We start from the raw sequence: 23,061 nt of genomic DNA on the forward strand, positions 1-23,061 counted from the left end.
GTAGATAAAACTGGGCTAGATAGGCAAATATTCATTCATTCATTCATTCATTCATTCATTCATTCATACCCCACCCATCCAGCTGGGTTTCCCCAGCCACTCTGGGCAGCTTCCAACAAAATATTAAAAATACATTAAAACATCAGTCATGAAAAGCTTCCCTAAACAGGGCTGCCTTGGAAATGTCTTCTAAATGTCAGATAGTTGTTTATTTCCTTGACATCTGATGGGAGGGCATTCCACAGGGCGGGCGCCACTACTGAGAAGGTCCTCTGCCTGGTTGCCTGTAACCTCACTTCTCGCAGTGAGGGAACCGCCAGAGAAGGCCCTTGGAGCTGGACCTCTGTGTCCGGGCTAAACAATGGGGGTAGAGACGCTTCTTAAGGGATACTGGGCCAAGGCCGTCTAGGGCTTTAAAGGTCAGCACCAACACTTTGAATTGTGTTCAGAAACGTACTGGAAATGTACCTTCACCTGGTATAGGGCAGATTCCTGTGGACACATTTGCACCTTGCCATGCTGTCATCCACTACTGGCCAATAGAGCCCAAACTGAGTAGCAGTAGGAGGCTATGCTTCATTGGAGAATAAAAGTATGCAGCATAAGTGTTGCATATTCAAGTAGGGAGAAGCTTTTTTTCAGAGGCATGCTAATGATTCAAGTAAACAAGTTCTACTGAAGTATATTTCCCTTTCCTGTTCTTATCTGCATGTATTTAAGGATATAAGGTCATCCTCATTCTCCCCCTCCCCCCTTTAAAGCAGTGTTTCACAACTAGGACCTCTTCCTTTTAAGTTTATACTACCTTCTTGGGTCTCCAGCCATCTGTTGAGCAGGTGAGCACATGGAGGTCCTTTAAAAACCAATGCTTTTTAAAAAAAGGAAAGGAAACAGACTAAAAGAGAATATTCTGCTTTTACTGCCAAAGAGCACGTAATCCTTGCTATTTCCCAAGGGTACAGGATATTCCATCATCTTGGTACTGGTTTTTCAAGCCCCTAATATAAGTACATTTGAACAGATAAAGCTCTTGTCCTATCTGGCTGTCGTTTCATCAGGATTTCCACAGGTCCCTTAAGTAGGTGGATCCCTGAGGACATAAATATTTTCTGTTTCTTGAAAGATTACCATCTCCTTGTTCTGTAAACTGGCTCTCTGGCCCTCTGATTTTGACCTAATTGCCAGAGGCTACTTTTATCTGGCAGTCTTGCAAAATAAAAATAAAAAATCAGATGTGAAAGAGACTTCAGCATGGAAGGGTATCAGTGTGTTCTGATTTAAGACTGGCTTTTAAAACTATAATTTGAGTTGGAAATAAAGGAACAAGATGTAATATATAGAGAGTGAGAGAGAGAGAGATTATTATGTATTGGAAGGCGCTGAATTGCTTCCAAGGTAGAATAAAATGTGCTAACAAGTCAGTGAAATAAAGGCTAAGGGAGAAAAGGCAGCTTAAATACTTTGAACATTAAAAAAAATACTTTTCTGTGTTCTCTCCAACCTTCTGAGTGCTGCTTTATGGCAGGGGCTGATGGGAGTTGGAGTCCAGCCACATCTGGAGAGCCACAGGTTCCCCATCCTTGTGTCATGTGTTTTTATATAGAAAATGCATGAAAGCTGCATATAGATTATTGTATGTGGCAACTGCACATGCTCTAAACTCATTTATCTTTTTTGATAGTTACAAGCCTGGAGGATCAGGGGGATGCTATGGACATAGTATATCTTGATTCTTCCAGGCTTTTTAATGAATTATTTTTTATTTTAATATGTTTGCTATCTTTTATTTATGTAATATTTTGTTTTTGTAAAAAATCCTGGGAGTTCAGTTGGAGGGCAGTATAAACTTATTTTAAGATAAATTGCTGAGGAAGTGAATTTTCAGCATCTGCCCCAACTTATTTATAAGGCATGAAGTAAGAAGCCTCCAAGTTTGAGGTCTAGGAGCTTCTGGATTGGTCCTGTTCTCTTTATTTAGATCAGTCTCACGGCTGACACAGGGTGTGTTAAGGGGACGTGAAGGTGAGTGAATACCATAGTCCTTTTGCAATCCCAGGATGTCACTGAATTGCAGTGGGAGGGTATGGGCCTGTTTATCATAAGATCTGTAGTCATTAGGGGCTGCTCAGTAATTTTCTAGTTGTTGCGGCATCTTCAGCTGACCTTTTTGAGAAAAACCGCCCTCCAGCTTCTATTATTTTATAAAACTCAAAGCAAATATACAGGTTCAAAGGATATTTCACCTGTCGTTTTAGTGCAAAATGTCTTGGACCTCTGAGTTCTGGCCATTTTCAGGAATAGTATGTAAACCAATGCACCATTTTTCTCTCATGTAGTGGTTAAGAGTGGTAGTCTCGTAATCTGGGGAACTGGGTTCGCGTCTCCGCTCCTCCACATGCAGCTGCTGGGTGACCTTGGGCCAGTCACACTTCTCTGAAGTCTCTCAGCACCACTCACCTCACAGAGTGTTTGTTGTGGGGGAGGAAGGGAAAGGAGAATGTTAGCCGCTTTGAGACTCCTTAAAGGGAGTGAAAGGCGGGATATCAAATCCAAACTCTTCTTCATCCGCTTTCCGCACCAATAAAACTGTTATTCTTTCCTGTGGTTTTAACTTCTTCTCTTTCTTTCTCTCTTTCTCCCTTTTAGGGCAACAGGCTTTGGCTTTTTAAATGCACTATGCAAAGCAGCAGCTGTCCTTGGAAACCTTATATTTGGTTCCTTCGTTATCATCACCAAATCAATTCCTATCCTCTTGGCTTCCTCGGTTCTAGTATGTGGAGGCTTGGTAGGACTTCGGCTCCCAGACACCAGAACCCAAGTGCTGATGTAACTTGGGAAGGATTGTGGATCAAAAGCCATTTCCAGTTTGTTTTCCTCCCTTTCCAAGTATCAGATCTCCTGGCTGGATGGGCAAAGGCTTCAGATTCTCAGTGCATGGAAGGTGACTGTATAGCAGAACTCCCACTAACATAATGAAATCACTGTAACAGATTTAAGCCCTTTTCCAAGGTGCTTCTTCATTCATTCAACACACAAAAGGGGGGACAGTACCCTGCCTGCTTGCCCCACCCACTCCACCCTCTGACTCTCACACATTCAGCAAAAGTCTGGAGGAGGAAGCCTCCATCGGTAGTCTGCTCTGTGTGATTGAATACCACCCTCTAGTTGTACAGGATTCCCAAGTACCGTATTTTTCGCTCTGTAAGAAGCACCAGACCATAAGACGCACCTAGCTTTTGGAGGAGGAAAACAAGAAAAAAAAATATTCTGAATCTCAGAAGCCAGAACAACAAGAGGGATCGCTGCGCAGCGAAAGCAGCAATCCCTCTTGCTGTTCTGGCTTCTGGGATAGTTGCACAGCCTGCATTCACTCCATGAGACGCACACACATTTCCACTTACTTTTTAGGAGGGAAAAGTGAGTCTTATAGAGTAAAAAATACGGTACTTTTAACTGTGTGCATAGTGGCTCACCCTTCATACATTTGCTAAATGTATGAAGGGTGGAGGTGGCATGCACATATTGACATTGGGGGCAGGTCAAGTAGGCACGGCCCCGCTTTCTCCTCTGCTTTTGAAGAGGGCTATTGTTCAACCTTTATAAATTCTACATGGCGCCTTGTATTTCAGGCTAAAAGGGCAGTTCAGTGAAGAATTAGTCGCCTTGACCTCAGCTGAACAACACTAGGGTAAGAATTATGTGAATTGCCCCATTAAGAGTTGCTTGTTTCCAGTCGATCTATTTTAAGTGATTTAAGAGGACAGTTTGCTGAAACAAATCAATAGTTCATATGTGACAGTTTTCCTACAACAAGGTCATCTCTGAATAGGAAAAAGAAGAAGTGTTTTGGAATGAATGTTTTGTAAGCTCATGAGTACCGGGATGTAGGGAAAATGTCACATCTTTTAAAACTGCAACATGAAACTATCCCTGTAGTTTAACACTAATGCTTTCTGTGCCAAAAAGCCACACAAGTGAATATTACTATTTTTAATTAAGCTGATAATAAGTAGAAACTTCAAGGCCTTTCTTAGTAGTAAACGTTAATCTAACAAGAGATACAACATAAAACGGAACAGGCTGCATGACTGTACTTCAGCACATATTTCCTGCTTTCTTAGAATAAGGGGTTGTGGGGAAAATGGCATTGCCACTTTCATAAGAAACCATTTTTATGCAAATTCAGGCTGGGCACAAACTGCCTGTTGCTGTTCAATCTGTTAACTATCTAAGAACTTACTACATTATCACAGCTGAGCTCCTCACAGGGAAGTAAGGCAAAAGTGTAATAACAGAAACGTTTTCTGGATGTGCCATGCTCCTCAAATGATGTTAAGAGTTTCTGTAAAATTGCACTACGTGGAAACATTGCCCCCTTTCCCATGTTGGAAGCAATCAAACAAATGATTGCAATTTTGTGGGATATAAATTGGGTGACTACATTTTTCTTCTTGGTCAGGTGGCTTTACAAATTTCTTGGGAAAGGAAAGGCCATCGTTCTCAACTGTCCCATCACCTTGCAGTTGATTCACTGCAGTAATACTTCCACCCTGCTTGGATAAGACAGGAGTGATTGCAACCTGAGCTAGGCAGAAGCTACAAAATAAAAGACTGTCGCACCAGTGTCCTGATGGTGACCTTGTTCATATGCCACTATAAGCCAGAGTACATCATACTGTGACTGTATTGGCCTCTGAAGAGGACCTTAGATCCCCTCTGCTCTTCCCTGGGCTTGTTAGCTCAGCCTGGTGGTGAAGCCTGGGATCATAGTTATGGTCCTTCTTCCTTAACCATGGTTGAGGTTAACCACGGTTACCACAGTAAACATAGGATAAACCTTAGCTACAGATAGTGCTTAAAAAGAAGCTTTAAACCTTGGTTAAGCTGCTGCACCACACTGAACTAAAAAGTACAAGAAGGAACAAAGTAACTGCAGTCTCCTCCTTGGGAGCCAGCATGTTCACAGTAAACCATGGTTTGGCTTAGTGTAATGTGCAAACACAGCCAAAGCCATAGTCTTCCTGTAAGATACGGATTAAACCAATGAAAAAGAGACAAAAGTGAGCAGGTCCCACACTGAAAAAATACTCTACTTTCCCCCTCCACTGCAGAATGCCCTTTGCCCAACTGCCAACCCATCTCTAAACTCATTGTCAGGGAACTGCCATCTAAAGCGCCGGGGGCGCAAAGGCTCACTGAGGTTGAGAGAGGAGTAGCAGCGGAAGAGGGAACCAGTAGAGGGCGAGCAAGAACTCCAAGGGAAAGTGAGTTGGAGGGATGGCTCAGAGACACTTCCAGCGAAAACAGTGGGGAGGTCTCAGGACCTCCTATAGGGACACCCACACCTCGCCGGAAACTGTCACGCCGAGAGGCCAGACGACGTGTTTCCGTTAAAGAGCTTTTATGTTGGAAAAGATTCCGAAAGCAGCCACTTTCGGATTCTACTAGTGATTGACGCAGCCATGCTGGAGGGGCTCCGTCACAGGCAGAGGTTTGAAAACCTGATCAAACTCTGAGGGACTTGCATTTTACGCACAAGCAGCTCATCGTCCCATCACACTCATAATCACATATTTCCAAAGAAACATATAAGGCATAATCCAGGAAAAAAATGTATGCTTGCCTTAACTATGTGCTTCATTCCAAATGAGTTTGGTGGGATTTACAATAGTTTTACTCTGGATTGGGCCCATCATGTCTACATTTCCATGATTTTCTTCTAAGTAGGTATTAATGTTGTAATATTAATTTAAGCACAGAATTATTGCTTTAGCTGTATATGAGGTTTTTCAAGTGCATCAAAGTTCATGTTGAGTTCTGTGATTATTTCCACCTTATCACAGCTCTTCATGTTAGTTTAGGATTTTTTTTAAAAGCCTTTTATCTTTTACAGTTTTCTTTTCATTTGGAGGGGAGGAACCTTTTAACAATGCTCTCTTAGTCATTAGGGACCCTCATTAAGACTTCTAAGATTGAAATCTGAAGCCTCTGTACAGATTGGGAGTGATGATCAACTGCCAGCTGTAAATCACGCTTTTGACATGCACTGTCCACTTAAATTGATGTGGTATTTTGTCTGCTGCCTTCATGAATGTAATCACCGAAAAAAATCTAGAGCCATAACTAAAGCTTTGGGGGCGGGGGAAGTAAGCACCAGCTCCAAAGCTGTTATCATTGTGTTACTTTCTCAGAATCTAATAATATTTTGAAAACTGATGACATTCTTATTCAGGATGTAGCTTTGACAGAATGTAGACAGTAAGAGTAAAGACAGTTTTAAGATATGAAGAGGGAAGTTAACAGAAATGACCAAAGGCATATGTATTCATTTTGTATGAATTGTGTGATGCATGATACTGGCAGATCGGTTTCATCGCTGTATCCGTATTTTCCCACTTCCCTACATGAATGGGTAATACAGGACTTGGCCCTACCATTAGACAAAGTGAGACAACCACCTCAGGCAGCAGATGATTGGGAGAGGAGAGATCAGGCAGATGTAATGACATGTTGCAGCTGTGTGTGCCGCTGCACCTTCCAACCTGTTTTTCTACCCTACAGTGTAGTGGTGTCCTGTTTCCTGGGTTGAAGGAAGATTCAGCAACCAGTCTGGTCAGTTTGGGTACATATGTGTGCCATCTTATCCTTTCCCTCAGGCAGCAACATGTCTTGGGCCAACCCTGAGGGGGAAATGTCTAAAGTGTACAAGAGAATGCAGAGTGAGTGTCGGGGACATAATCTGAGTCGGCAGAGGAAGAGTTAGAAAACACCGGGAGGGGGATAGTGCACCACTGCAGCACATTACATTTGAAACACAAAATGGAGAAGAGAAAACAATCCAACCGGATGCAAGGCTGTGGCTTAGATGCAGATGTTTAGTTGCTAATATTAGCTCTTCAACAGTACAGATGCTGTACATGGAATAAGTAAAACCAAATTTGCTTGAGCTGTGCTTCCCACTTTCACATAGTGCTTATCATTCAGTTCATAAAAACCCTGAGCAATCAGAACGGTTTATATCTCGGTGCCACGTGCCAGTTCATAACTCGCATGCACTATGTTGGAGGCGCACACCTTCACATAAGTGTAAACAAGTGTGAAGCAAGGATGCACAAATGACTGCCATGTCTTTCCACTTTTCCTGTGTGATATACAAAAAGCCTATGAGTCTTGAATCTTTCCTGTAGGGAGATGGGTGAGTTACAGATTATATAGATGGTGCATCCAACTGCAAGGAAGATGTGTGATGTGCTATTTTTCACGTTAAACCAGAAGTCAGAAAATAAGGACCACATGTCAGCTGTGCTTCAGCTCCTCTAGACTCCAGCATGCAAGAATTCTTTTAAGGAAAAAGCAATTCTGTAAATAGAGCCTAAAAAGGTTTGCCTTTCTTTATATCACAACACTCTATTTCAGACACATGTTCAATTTTTCATGAACAGCTTGTCAGTCCTCCTTTGAAGTGCTGCTGCCTAATCGGTCATCCCTCTGCCTTGTGCTAGATATAGCTAAAACACCCCATTTTCACCATGTGTAATTATAGGTATATTTTCTGTTGGGAAAATATTGCTGTGTTTAATCCCAGGAAGAAGTACCAGCAAATCTTAGTCTGTTATATTCACCTGGTTTCCTCTCCACACTCGAATGGAAGGCAGACTACAAAGAATCACAATATTGTCCTCTTATTTGGTGCAGAACCACATAAGAACATAGGAACCACTTTTCTAATGGCCTGCTTATTCTGAAACCAATTGGTATGAAATCTGTGTTACAACATTATAAGGCATTTTTGTTTTATAATTATCACTTGGAACGCCTGCCCGCCCGCCACCCCCCGCATTAAGTGAATGCACATTACCACTCTTCAGTAGTTATGTTTTCCAGATACTGCTGTAGAAGACACTGTCCCTTTCTGCCTACTGTTGCTGTAGTAGCTACATGTGTTGTGGGGTAGAGTCACCCTCCTGACACTGCTACTTAGGGCCACTGTCAAGGCCACACCAGTAAGATTGGGTGCATGGTGGCACCAATAGAATGGCAGCTATGGAGCACCTTGGTGGACCCAAACACACTGCCAAGTCATGTCCAGGCAAGCAACAGCTACACGGGGCTCCTGCCTGAATGCTGGCCCATACTGCTGTACAACTGGGCTCAGCAATCTTTCTCATAATTAGTCCAGCCCACAACCATTTCCTTTTCCAGTGAGAAGGATGAAGCTGGAGATCCTTTCTGCCAATGCCTTATCATAAATTCTTTGTTGTTTATATATTTTAAATAATGCAGGGAGGGACCAGTGGCCCTTTACAGGTTGTTTGACTCCCAATTCCCACCAGTCATTATTTACATCTTGCATTGTGTCACTTGTGTGCAAGCAAACCCATGTGCTCTTTCCCAAATTAGTGCATACATAAACCCTGCATGTGCACACATGTCCTTTTGCTTTGTAATGTGTTTTTTTTTTGAAAGAGGTCTTGGCATGAAGAAAGGAGTCACCAGAATAAGAATACAAAGAATGCAACTTTTTAAAGAAGCTGCTGTAAGTGAAATGTGTGTGTAGGTAGAGTGAAAGAGAATCATTTCAGTCTAGGAGCAGACAAATCACTCATACTCTTTTTTCTCCTGAATTTCCTGTCTTTCCCCACTATCAAAGCACAGGCCCTTGCTTCATATTAATAACATCTGCTCCTATCAGGCAGGAAACACAGCAGGAAACGCAGCTATATATTTACTAGCAGCTCTCCTTGAACGTTTCTCCCTGTTCTGTGATTTCTGTTTTCTTGCACACAGTATGAACACAACTAATTTAGTTAATGGGTGACACATTACTAAACCTAGTACACCAATTTGGTCTGATACCAATCTCTGTACTTATATTAGTCAGATGTCTCAACTTTTGAGACTAGGTTCTGCAACACGTAGGAGCCACAAATATATTCACTAGGGCTGGGATTCAAGGAACCAATCATGAGAGCTTTGCATGAAGTATAAGGCATACTGAGTTTCAAAAGCATTCTGTGTTGTGCTATGGAGGGGGATCTGTCATTCAAAAGGGGAGGAAAGTCAAAATTCATACAAGCTGACGTGTGGATTTTTGATGTGTCTTAAGTTGCTCTTGGATCCTACAACATTGATCAATCTAATTCATTTTTAAACACATTAGTGGCCATCACAGCTCCCTTTGGTGCTAAATTCATTAGGTTGATTGTAAATTGTGCAATGAAATACTTCCTTCTTAAGGAAGTAGATCTCATCCACTCCTTGTTTTAGTTTTTCTTTGTATGATTTTCAGCCCTCTTTGAAATTTTTCTGAACTGGGGTGTCCAGAATTGCTTACAATAGTCTGATCTTGCATTTTCCTATCCCTTTCCTAATAATCCCTGGCACAGCATTTGTGGTTTTTTGCTGAGCTAACTCTTTGCATTAGTATGGTTGCCCATTAATTGCATTTTAATCAAGATTTGGTGCTGAAGCAGAAGGAAACTTCCCCCTTCACCTTCACCCCATCCCAACAAGATCCATCATGATACTCTCTCTGGTATGGCTCCCTCTATATTAGACCAATTCTGAATGTCAATTCAGAGCCTACACCAGACTGAGAACGACAGCTCCCTCATCAATCACCTCTGGGGAGGGTTGCATGCCAGTGGTGGGCAGGGGCAGGTGGAGGTGGGCAGGACAATACCTGTGCCTCTTGCCTTTGTATGTGCAATAGGGTACGTTCAAGCCATGTAAAGGTTTGGTGTTTAACCACACCTCCACCCATCCACATCTCTTAATCCTTCAGCCAAGCAAAAGCACTCAAGCACAGGGCTGTTGAGGGGTAGGACCTTGGAAAAGGAACTATGGCCAGGGGAGAATCTTGAGGGCCAAATAGACATTTGGAGGGCCACATTTGGCCCTGCACCTGAGGTGTCCCAGCCTGCACTCCTACTTCTGTGTTCTGCCAAAATCTAGCCTTTACCCGTTGTGGTACCTACAACTCTGTTCAATCCACGGCATCTCCAGGAGTAGGTGATTGGAGATAGTCCTCTGCCTGACACCTTGGAGAGCTATGTCTGTCACAGCAGGCAGTGCTAAGATAGGTGGACGAATGGAATTATCTGATAGGAAGGAGCTTCCTGTGATCCTACGGTACCTTTTTAAAAGAGAGAAATAGTCTTCTTTGTCATGAACTTATTTTTCTCCCCTGTCCAGCCTCCTATTATTTAGTCACAGCCCCGATACAATAAAACATTGTATATTGTAAAGAACATGTGGTGTATAGGTATGTATGTTGATTTTATATATTTTTTATATATGTACATACATGCATTCAAGTTTGTGTGCATATGTTTGGCTTTGACAAGCAAAATAATTTTACAGACTAACACCTGCCTTGGCAGTGCATATATCAGGGGCATGAACTGGCCAAAGATAAGCTCTTGTAAGTCCCATTGATTTTAGTGAGCCACATGTTTGAATCAATGAAAACGTACAAGTGCTTTTACTTTGGCTGGCTAGTTCTTGGTATTGTTTGATCCATATTACCATTTAATTTTTGCAGTCTTGGAATGCAATTTGCCCTTGAAACTCTGGTGGTGCAAAGACGTTAGTGGCATTTTTCCATTATTGTTTTAGCTGCAAAAAAGAAAGCTCATAGATAAGAAGTATCTTTTGACATGAACACATGTCATACATTTTGGTAAACAATGAAGAAACAGGCCATTAAAAAGTATCAGTTGTGTTCCAGCCAAGTAAGAAAAACATATTACTTTAGAATGTTATATCCCCCCTTATTTGATGCAACATGTACATTCTAATTAATGTTTTGTATAGCTCAGAAAGTAGCTTCTGTGGTATATGGGAAAATATCTGTCTCTTATGTCCTTTATTTAAGTTGTTTCTTCCCAGGTAGCTGACGCTGTTCTGGTAATGTTCTTACAGCTAGAAATTGCTTATTAGTGCTTTTCTCTGTGGTCTTTGACCAGACAGGAACAGAGCCATTGCCAAGTTGCCTTTCAGTTAACTGTTACCTTTCCTAAAACCCCATCCAGTATATCAGTGTTGCATGTTGGCAGTCCTACTGTTGCTTAATGGAAACACACCCAGACAGAACAGGGGTTAAAGCCAGTTTATTATTTCAAACTCTGACATTCATTGCACACGTCCTTTCCCTTATGCAAGTGACTTTAGGCTGTCTGTGTACCGAGGACCGAGTGGGTGTGCTTAACTGCTGAAGTAAGGGAGTCAGCAGCAGTTTTTTCTTCTTCCTCCCACATGAATAAACAAGGCCCTATGGACTAAAGTTCAAATGAAGAATCTACCCTTTTGCATAATGCATGTAGGGGGTGATTCTGATTGGTGGGTGAGGGGAGTTTCTGCATTCTCTATGCAATATGAAGGGTAGAACATGATTTTCCAAGGACTTAGCACTTTGAACCAAGGCTGTGTGATTGGTTACACTCCAGAGCTGAGTTTTGTTGCATCTTGCTGTGTCCTGAACCACTTCAGGGCTGGTGCAAATAGTTAAAAAAACTGGTTCTTTGAAAGCAGACTTTTATTGATAGGTGTTTTCTGTGATACTTGCACCCAGAGCAAATTATGGACTGGAACCCTTCCGTCCAGACCAGTAAGTTCTGATACCCATGTTCCTCAGTTGCCTGGCAGGCCTCCTATTTATGCTTTTGCAACATGGTCATTAGCAGAAATCGTAGTTCAGAGTGCTGCTGTTCAAGCGGCTGACGGTTATGTGAATTGGCTCAGAGACAGAAAAGTCACCTGCTAACTGGAAAGCTGCTAACGTGGCACAAGAAGTTTAGAGGAAGCTCCCTGGCTCATTCATGCAGTGGGTATAGAATATGATTATCAAATGCAAACATGCTGCTTTCACACAAGAGGAAGGTTTTAACCGCAGCAACGGATATTTCACAACAGGTTCAGACCTCCAATTTCAGTGCTACAAAATGTTTTTAAAATGCTTTTAAAGTTTGCAATCCATTTCCCCCCCCCCCCAAGCCCACTGCAGTCAACATTATGGCACAAATGTTCTGGTTTATTTGTGTCCCACTTTTGTTGCCCTATAGTCCTTCTGGACAGCAGTCATGTGGTGGTGTTGGGAAAGCATTCAACTGCAGAACAAATCCACAACAAATCCACTATTACTGTGTCAAGGACAAGTTGCAGAATACACCTGCAATAAAGAACCAATCTGAGGGGTGCTTTGTTTTAAATTTGATACCAATGCCCATGTAAAACCTACATTGGCTTGGATGCATACTCCCCCCCCCCACTTCCAAATTTTCTCCCAAATTAACACATTAAAGAAACAGCACTAGCAGGCTTTGTCTCACCCAGAAGTAGTGCCAAATAAAGAAGCAGCTAGTGACACACAGCACATTAATGACCTCCCTGGCAAATTTACTTCCCATGGACTTGTAGGCATCTAGGTTATATATCAGGTCTAGCCAAAGGTCTACCCAAGGAACCAATAAATGTTAAAAGTGCAGCTTTAAGATGATGTCTGACACTTCTGGGTCTTGTGTGCGTGTATGGCTTTAGCATTGGACTAGAATTGAGCTAGAATTGAGCTGTGCCTGCAACGGTGTTATCCCACTAGAGGAATGGGTTCCTGGAGGATGCCTCAAGTTTTAGTAGTGCCATAACAGGATCAGATCCTCACTGATTCATATTCTGCCAAGATTCCATGGCTGTAAGTGCCAATGCTCATGTCGGCACTGTGTTTACATGACTTGCAAGTACCAGTTCTAGCCATGATGGTATTAACCCCGTATCTTCATTACCTCTTTCCATGTCGGAAGATGTCAGTTGCTCTGTGGTGAACAGATATGCCTCTCACATTTTCCATGGAGCCTGTATTATTTCCTTGGACAAAAGGCCAGTGATTTCACTGCAAGTGCAGGAACTAACTAGGCATGAAAGCAAAACATTGCCACTGGCTGTTGTGTGCATAAAGATTTGCACTCCCCAAAAGGAAAAGCCATGCTAATATGTACATATTCCTATATATAACTTTACTAGCAGCTCAAGTCTTACAACATCAGCAAATGCTTGAAATTAGGGGAGGCAGTAGGTTGATTATTAAATTTGCACGCCCTACATCAAGCTATTTCAAAGCCATGATTATAGATAAACACTGGAGTGTTAAATGGGCGCTTTGAAATACTTTTCTAGGGTTAATTACAAGGCTACTTTCCTGTACGGTACTGATAACTCTAAATTGTCTACAGGGATAGGTGGAGGCAAGTCTCTGTCAGAACAGCACCACGCACATAGCAAAGGTTGTATACATGGTTCTCCCTCTCCCTGTTTTATCCTCACAAGAACTCTCTGAAGTAGGCTACTCTGAGGAGGCTGACTGACCCAAGGTCACCCAGGGAACTTCATGGATGAGTGAGGACCTGAACCCTTGTCTCCCAGGTCCTAGTCCAACTGCTACAGCACACTGCAGCACTCCACTAATTTGTGTGTGTGTGTCTAAAAACAGGAATAAGCACTGGTCAAAGTACTGTGGAATTGGAGCTTGGCAATAGTTCCTTCCACCTTAGAATTCTGCTTTGCAAGATCGCCTCCCTGTATTTCTGGTTTTATGACTTGTGTATATATATGTGTGCGTGTGTGTGCTTACATGTCTGTATATTAATCAAACCTCACTTTCAGATTTCTGGATTTTTCATTCCAAATGCAGCTGGTACAATTGTGAACTCATCTTTCTGGTATGCTCCTCTGTGTCAGATTGCCTACTGCCAAAAAAATGTTAAGCCAAGTGTGTTTTTATAAAGTCCCCTGGGGAAAGCTGTTTGTATACTTGTGAAAGGGCATGTTTTGTGTAGGATGATGATGTACAGTGTAAATCTATAAAATGTGGAAGTGTGTATACATTTATTATCTGCCAGATATCTATTAGTCATGTAATAAAAGCAAAGATATTTAACGTACATCAGATCGAAAAAAGGAGCTCCATTATATTAAAATAAAGAAGCTTTCTCTGAAATGAGATTCTACTGGGTGTGTTACTAATTAAATGTTTGCTTTTTCATTGTTGCAAAAAAAAAGGATAATAAATATCATTTTGTTTGAACATTTACACGTTTACAAAAGTACATTTTAAATGCCTGATTGAGGACACAAAGCTTCATTGGAACACTTTACAGGACTGCGGCCATTTTGAAACTAATTAACCTCCCATACACAAATCACTTTAATGCTCTGAGGTGATCTTTCCTGCCTCTCTCTCTCTCTCTTCTGGAATCCTTCCCATGGAGCAGTTGATAGTAGATCATTCTGGGGTTTTTTGCAAGAAGCATAGCGGATGCTGTCATTCCTAAATCTCACTCCCAGTGAAGAAAAATCAAACTTGGATGAAGATGGAGATGAGGTGGAAGAAGATCAACCAAGTGAGTTCTGTGGGTGGCCCTTTTTAGGCATCAAGCTTGGACCATCTTCCCTACTAATATTTCTGGTTCTGGTCTCCAGGAGGGTCTCACAATGTGAGCTGTGAATCCTGTGGTCGAAAATATACCTGGGTTCTGGCCCAGGCTGCTCAGCCATAGAAGGGTGTCGAAATGATGTTCTTTCCATCTTGAAATTATTCCCTCGACTGCATATCTATCTCCCTACTATTTTGAAATGCATTTAACCCATATCTCTTTCATATATCCATCTGCAAAATGCCCCACAAGAGACATAACTAGACAATGTGGGAAGTTTATGGTGTGCCTTTTATTTATACCATAGGGATTACATACTAAAATGTAAATTGCTTCAAGCTGCCCTTGGAATAAACAGAGCACACTTCAGATGTCACTGCTTTACATATGTATTTATTTATCAGCGCAATCACTTTCTATAATTTTTAGCATGCTAAACAACCCCTGTGAAAAGCCTCTTAGCAAACATTGTTTATTTTACTTGCAGCGGCCACATCATTCATCTATAAAAGGATCCAAAAGTTACTAATTCAAATGCAGTTTTCAATTTTAATTAACTGTGTGGGCAAACAATTGCTCAAGAAACTCCAGGCTTGTGAAGTGCCAGGCTCTAATAGCTATCTATTATGTAGGGCTGCATAATCACTTTTAATTTTTTCCTGTTAATAGGATAGCCAGCAATCTAGGAAGGGCATGCATTCTACTGTTGAAAGGCTGCTGAACAAATGTTAAAGTTATTTATTTATTTATATTTATAAAGTTGTATTCTGCTATATAAAAGCTGTTTACCGCAGCAGAACATAAAATCTTACAGTAAAAAAAAAACAAAACACTTTAAAGGTTTAAAACAGACATAAATTAACCATTGTGGAAGGATGTAGACAACTGCCTGGTTAGGCCTGATGGAAAAGAAAAGTTTTCAGTGGGCATTTAAAAGTTGGCATAGAAGGTGCCTGCAGAATCTCTATTGGCAGGGTGTTCCATAGGACTGGGCCAATGACACTAAAAGCTGTTCCTATCCTGAAACCCACCCTACTGTTCTGATTGCAGGTGGTTTAACTGACTTTAATCTTGTATTTTTATACTGTTGGAATCCATACTGGGTCCTGACTTTAATCTTGTATTTTTATACTGTTGGAATCCATACTGGGACCTGAGAGCCGACCCTCCCATTAGGCATGGTGAAGCAGCTTCCTCAGCTTTCCCCCCTGCCTCCCTGCCTTTGCCGCAGGCAGAGAAACAGCACCAGCACTGACACCAAATCTCACCCAAATTGACACCAAATCTCACCCAGTGCATGAGATTTCCTGTGATCTCTGATGCAGTGCGACCCAAGTCAGGGATGCTTCAGCAGGGGTGATGAAGCAGCAGTGACAGTATGGGGTGGCACTTCCTGTTTCACCTCAAGCTAGGAAATGGAACGCGCTGCCACTGCAGGACTTTTATAGTGAAGGGCAGATAAGAAATCCAATTCATCGTCATCATCATTATCATTATCACTGCAGCCATGAGGAACTTCAGCCTCAGAGGTTGTTTTCAGCAGCAACCACACTACCATGGCAATCCCTTCGTTGCAAAATCAGGAGACTTAACTGTGCATCTGATGTTGTTTCCCCAGGTGCATGGGTCACTGAAGTACCATCATTCAAAAGGGAAAATGGTGACATATATCTGCACAGGTACTTTGACATACTTACTGCACGTGCATAAATGTTTCCCCTCACTCTTTACTTTGGAAACCAGGAAGAGAAAGGTGTATGTGTGGTTGTATACTTCTTTCTGTATCTTTTTTTCATAGACAAATGGTCTAAATTAAAACAAAAATAAATTCTTCTAGCTAGCCACTTCCATTTTCTGTACACCTGCAGTGCAGGATTTAGTACATGGCAGAATAGGCTCCAATGTTGTCTTACAGAAACTAATTTAGTGTTCTTGCTTAAAAAGATAGTTGCACACGGATGGAGGTTCTGAGACTGCTTCCTGAGATCTTGCGAGATCTCGAAACCAGGTTTACTGATTGGACAGCTCTCTGGCTTAAATTGCTTTAAGAGCACAGGTGCTGAGGAGTTCTTGATTCCTGACTCTCAGCAGCAGTAGATCCTGATAATGTTGCTTAACCCCTGGAAAGGTTTAGTCACTATTTCCCCATATCTTTCTAATCTGCATGTACAGGAAATAACTAGTTGCCTCTGACAAAGTCCATTCTACATCCCTCTTGTTTTCTTTAATGATTTGGAAGCAATCTAGTTTGGCACTTGTGAAAGTAGGTCATTCCCCCATGCATGCTAGCAGTAACTTCCAGAAAGGTAGTTGGTAGTCTTGTGGTTCTTCCTTTTAACGACAGCGGGAACCCCCTTGGGTGTATGCCTCCACCAGACAGAGCTTGAGAATGTGGGGCCTGGGAGGGGGCGTGGCTGTGCAAAGTAATTTGGGAGATGAGTGGGAATGCTCCCACTTTGTGGAAGTGCAAGCCGCTGGTGCTTTTATAACTGCAGTTTCTTTCGTGTAATTCCTGATTTTAAAATAAGCCGCTCCAGAGTGCAGTCTGCAGTCTGATCACCAGGTGGAGCTGGAAAGAAGGCATACCTGATTGTTTTGTAGGAAATAACCGCCAAGGCTGAAGGGAAGACAATCACTCAAAAGAGTAATGTTTGTGATGACCACTAGTACGCATTGCGATGCATTGTCTGCCAATTGTTGCATGAAGGCAGTCTGTGTGATATCAAACAAGCTATCATGCATGGCAACAAGAAAGAATTTCTGTAGATTAAATTTCCCAAACAAATTTCTACCACTAAGGATATTTTGTTTGTCTGTTGCAGTTTACAACATAAGCAAACAAAATGATAACCTTCCAAAACAGCTTTTTAGGTGGTGCAGATGTCTACCAGGGGTGGGGAGCAAGAACTTTTCTTCTGTGAACTTCCTTAAGTGATCTTAGCTTCTTTCTTAAAGGAACAATGGCTATTTAGGAGAAACTAATGCAGTACATATTACAGTTATTAAAAAGTAGAATATTACTGACATGTTGCTGCTAGCTAACAGATTCTTCCTCCAATCTGTCTAAATTCTAGTACTTAAAAAGGGGTGGGGACAAATTAAGATAATCAAAATTCACTTATGTATCCAAAAGCACAGAGACACTTTAAGGTGCTTCACTGTCTGTGTCTTGTAATGACTCAACAGCCTTGCATCCTATGCTCATTTGCTTGCAGTTGAGGCTACTTGCACCCACACTTCCCCTTGATCTTTCAGTCCTGTCCTATTCTGGTAAACATACTTTGGGAGCAAGACTGAAGCTCAGGGTACTATGTGGAGGAAGTGGCCAGTCACTACTAGCATACAGGCCCTTGGAAAGCTGTCTAGAAGGTGTCCCCCGGCCTGAAAATGACAAACACACACACACCTGTTCTACAACATGTGGAGGTTGGTTGTCAGAATAAAAAAGCTAAGCGTGGGATTCAGCTAAGTTGTGGCATGTATGAAATGAATTCTGCTCCTCCCCATCCTCCCCTGGACCTCCAAACCCACTAAGTGGCCCTCATTTCCCTACTAGGTGCTACTTTGCATTCCACCCATAGAATTCAAAAGTATATATTTCAAAAGATTGACAAACCAATGAGCTCAGTTTCAGTATTTTTCCAAAGATGCAGAGGTGAAGGATTGGGGTTGAAAGATCAAGGAGAAGTTACTTACATTGAAATAATTCATATATATATATATATATATATATATATATATATATATATATATATATATGCAGGTTTTGGTGTCCTCGGGTGTCTTCCCGTGTAAAAGTTGGGGTGTCTAGGTGACGTTTCGACGAGGTCTCACTCGCCTAGACACCCCAACTTTTACACGGGAAGACACCCGAGGACACCAAAACCTGCATTCCTGTACCCGTGAAAATCTACGAAAGCATATATATATATATATATATATATATGTATGTATATGAATTATTTCAATGTAAGTGTATATATATCTATATATCTATATATCTATATATCTATATATATCTATCTATCTATCTATCTATCTATCTATCTATCTATATATATTTGCTTTCGTAGATTTTCACGGGTACAGGAATGCAGGTTTTGGTGTCCTCGGGTGTCTTCCCGTGTAAAAGTTGGGGTGTCTAGGCGACGTTTCGACGAGGTCTCACTTTTACACGGGAAGACACCCGAGGACACCAAAACCTGCATATATATATATATATATACCGTATTTTTTTGCTCTATAAGATGCACCAGACCACAAGACGCACCTAGTTTTTGGAGGAGGAAAACAAGAAAAAATATATTCTGAATCTCAGGAGCCAGAACAGCAAGAGGGATCGCTGAGCAGTGAAAGCCGCAATCCCTCTTGCTGTTCTGGCTTCTGTGATAGCTGCGCAGCCTGCATTCACTCCATAAGACGCACACACATTTCCCCTTACTTTTTAGGAGGGAAAAAGTGAGTCTTATAAAGCAAAAAATACGGTGTGTGTGTGTGTGTGTGTGTGTGTGTGTGTGTGTATACACACACATATATGCATGAGTAACGATATAAGCATCTTTATAATGAGCAGAATTTTCAGACTGCCTAATGTTATAAGGTTAGAAAAGCCAGACACCTTCACTATAGAGCTACTCTTGTGACTCTGTAATATTGTTTCTTTGATCTGTTTCTCAGGGCAGTTGGATGCAACGATATGGACTTCTGCTGCCCAGAAGGAATCATGTTGTGCAATCCTGCAGCATGCATAGGACTGCAGCCTTTATTGATATGCTGATGGGCACAGAAGGTGTCAGGGAATCTTTTGTTGGTTTTGGAGAAGATGGGACAGTTTAATCAAAGAGGAATTATACAAATGAATGTATTGGCTAGAGATAGGCCTAATGTAATATGAGCAAGCAACTGAGTGAAGGCTATTATGGGAATACAAACCTAGAAAAAAAGTTATATGAAATATGTGTAATTTTATCCCTATTCTCTTTTTGTAAATTTATTTCCTTAAAGTTATGCGATGTTGGGTCGCGCTAGGATTCCTTTGTTCATAGGTAGCAGCTTTTGGATCATACAATATACAGCAGCTTTTGGATCATACAATGCCTGGAAACCTGTCAATAATATATTAGTTTGTAATTTTGTGAACAAGTCTAAGTGGGTTTGTAGTGGCTGTGAAAAGATCAAAAGCTATCCATGGTTTGTCCAGGTTTGGATGTAACACTAAACCACAGCTAACAAAAATCAGAAATCAAAGCTTATTTTGATAAACCATAGATTAAATTCAGCACAGTTTAGGGTTCAGACATAAGGGAATCCTATAATCAATATATAGTGTTGGCTATTGCAGTGTAAATCAAGTAGATCTTTGTATCAGATATCTGTGTGTAATACAAGCAGATTTCTATACCTCTGCAATAGCTACAGAATATTGTGAATTATTTCTGAGCAAAATGTTAAGGTGAGTCATAGGAGGGAAAATGTGCCCCCTTTTAATGCTCTTGTCCACTTCATTGTACTTTTTTCAGCTGTTCTATTGAAGGTGCATAAAGGAAATAAATGGCAACACTGAAGAGCGAACCATCAAAAATCTGCACCTTGATCTCCCCAACTGAGAGAAGCTACTAAAAAAATCATTTATAACACTTCTGGCTGTGATTTTAAATGAGGGTGTAGGCTTATTCTTGAGGGCTCAGGGAATAAAATGAAATTATAATTTTGACTGTCAGGAATCACCTCCAAAGCCAACCTTAGACAGGAAAGGAAGGAAGAAAGACTCTGACCAATAATCTCTGCAGGATTTTGATTCTGATGTTAAGGATCAGCGCTCAGGAGGGGCCGCTAAACAGAATTACTATCCTCAGAACAGATGGTAGAAGGGAGGAAGGAAATAAAGAAATAAAAATCTGACTAATGATCTCTGCAGGACTTTGATCACGGCCATCAGGTTAGTGATTCAGAGCTCATAAGAGGCAAAGAACAACCAAACAGAATCATGATTGGGACAAGAACCTTAGAGCAGATGATATGCAATCAGACAAAATCAAAACCAGACCCAAACCGGGCACCAAGATGGTAGAACTATAATCAGGAAGCTAAGCACCGCACCAAGGCAGAGTAAGGATGGGCTAGGCTGCCAAGATTCAGATGTTAACTTTTGTGCCCAGGGCCAGTCCTAGACATTTTGCTGTGTGGTGTGAATACGAAGATAGTGCCCACCACTCATTCCATATGCAGAAGCTGACCAGGCTGGTGACTGAATCTTCACCTCTGGTGATGGAACTGTGTCTTCCACCATTCCTGAGGGCAGCTGGTGATCTTAGAGTGCAAATTTTAAAATAGGTTATTGTTTAGTCGTTTCTGACTCTTTGTGACCCCATGGACCAGAGCATGCCAGGCACTCCTGTCTTCTACTGCCTCCCGCAGTTTGGTCAAACTCATGCTGGTAGCTTCGAGAACACTGTCCAACCATCTCGTCCTCTGTCGCCCCCTTCTCCTTGTGCCCTCCATCTTTCCCAACATCAGGGTCTTTTCCAGGGAGTCTCATTAAAATAGGTAGTAGTCAACTAAGTTATACTTGGAGAAAACCCATTGAAAAGAATGAAGATGACTAAGGCCCATTTAAAAGCTAATATTAGGGAAAGTATAATTAAATTAAATATTAACTGGTGCAGAGTACTCCTCCGCTGGATGAAGTAACTATGATGCTGACCAGAGAAGCCATAACATAATTGCTTTTGCTTCCTGTGAGTAATACTTAGCTCTAATAAGGCTAGTAAGTCACTTTTTGAAGGATTGCTGGGTCAAAGCTACTACCACTGAAAATTTTACATTGCCTTGCTTTTTATTGTTGTTTTATTATAGGAATGCAATGTGATCGTAAGCACATGTGCTCAGGAGCACATTCTAGTCACTGCAGTGGTGTTTCCTATCTAGTGTGTGTGCATAGGACTGCACTCTTAGTAATGGCAAAGTTTTTTCTGTTAGAAAACACACAATAATTAGCCTACACAAATATTTGTGTAGCAAAAACAAGCCAGTCCCACCCTTCTGACTCTCAGATTTAATTATCTGTTTGCTGAAAACAAGCTGAAAGTTCTCTTCTGATTTCCGAAGGCCTTCATTAAACTACCGTAATCCCTTTTTCACAGCAACACAGTAAGAAAAGAGCCACACCCAAAAAGTAACTGGCTGGTCCTTTTGCAAATGAATGTCCTTTCAGTTATTGAATCAGTTTCTGTCTCCTTCCTGCAGAAATTAAAGCAAAGCATTCCAATTTGCATCAATTTGAGCACAACAATTTTAAAAAGACAAGTGGGATTTTCTTTTCCTTGGGTCAAAAAGCATCTAATTTTAGCATATGATTTACCAATGAAATAAGTATATTGTAAGAGCAAAAGTAACATTAACACGGTTGTTTTCAACAAGACCAGCCTTTCTAATCAGCTACATGCATTTGCGTCATCGCTGCTTAAGCTACTCAAGAATTTTAAACAGCAATAGCCATCTACATGCAAAATCCCTTTGTGTTTCAGGGAAGAAACATAAGGTGGAGAGTGCTTGATTTTACAGTTATGTTTAAGTGTGGTGTGGTTTGGCTCGTTTATATGTATAGTCAGTTCCTCTTTCTGTATTTCATAATGTTTCTGAAAATGAAAGGAAGCGTGATAATTCTAATTTTGAAACATCCCTTCAGTAATAGCACCCACAAACGGTTTATAGGGTTTTCACTTCTTACAGGTGGCAGGAGGGGCAGCCACTACTCACATCTAGACTTTTACATAAATTAAAATGCATTTGAGTTTGGAATCCCTTGTACGTGCCTGAGCTTTGCAGTAGGAAGACAGCCTTCTGCAATTAAAACAGTACCCAAAGCACAAGCTAATTGTAATATCTGTCTGTACTGAAACCCTCTCAATTATATAAAATCCACAGGCTATTGTTTCAGGTTTGCCAAATTGATATTGACTCAAGATCAGAATGACAAAGAGACTTGGTCCACATTTAAGGCACCATCATGTCACTTTAAACAGTTATGTATTTCCCCAAAGAATTGTGGGAGCTGTAGTTTGTTAAAGGTGCTGATAGTCATTTGGTGACCCCTATGAGATGGTTGGATAGTGTTCTTGAAGCTACCAGCATGAGTTTGACCAAACTGCGGGGGGCAGTGGAAGACAGGAGTGCCTGGCGTGCTCTGGTCCATGGGGTCACGAAGAGTTGGACACGACTAAACAACAACAATTCCCTTAAGAACTACAATTCCTAGAAGAGGGATTTATTATTAAGCCATTCTGATAATCGTAGCTCTGTGAGGGGCCTCCTAACAAACTTTGGGCAGCCATGACTCTTTAAAGTGGTATCATACTGATTTAAGTGTATGGCATGAATGTTCCATGGACTGATGTGAACTTCTACTTAGAGGTATTTGTGAAAATTCAGTCAAAGGGGAATAGAAAAAAACCCCAGTAATGTCAGATCATGGGGACGTGGGTGGCGCTGTGGGTTAAACCACAGAGCCTAGGACTTGCTGATCAAAAGGTCGGCAGTTCGAATCCCCGCGACGGGGTGAGCTCCCGTTGCTTGGTCCCTGCTCCTGCCAACCTAGCAGTTCGAAAGCACGTCAAAGTGCAAGTAGATAAATAGG

The 23,061-nt window shown here is 41.4% G+C and overlaps 1 protein-coding gene across 1 annotated transcript in view; it reads left to right on the forward strand.

The window, feature by feature from the left end:
• The window catches only part of SV2C (synaptic vesicle glycoprotein 2C), an 86,590-nt gene extending 81,440 nt beyond the window's left edge, over nt 1-5,150 (forward strand). The window contains exon 13 of the mRNA XM_081929380.1: nt 2,647-5,150. Coding sequence (XP_081785506.1) covers nt 2,647-2,830 — 184 coding nt within the window. The 3' untranslated portion in view covers nt 2,831-5,150. The remainder of the gene's footprint in view (nt 1-2,646) is intronic.
• The last annotated feature ends 17,911 nt before the right edge of the window (nt 5,151-23,061 follow it).

This window comes from Podarcis melisellensis, assembly GCF_964234715.1.
Source record: "Podarcis melisellensis genome assembly, chromosome: 11".
Lineage (NCBI taxonomy): Eukaryota > Metazoa > Chordata > Lepidosauria > Squamata > Lacertidae > Podarcis > Podarcis melisellensis.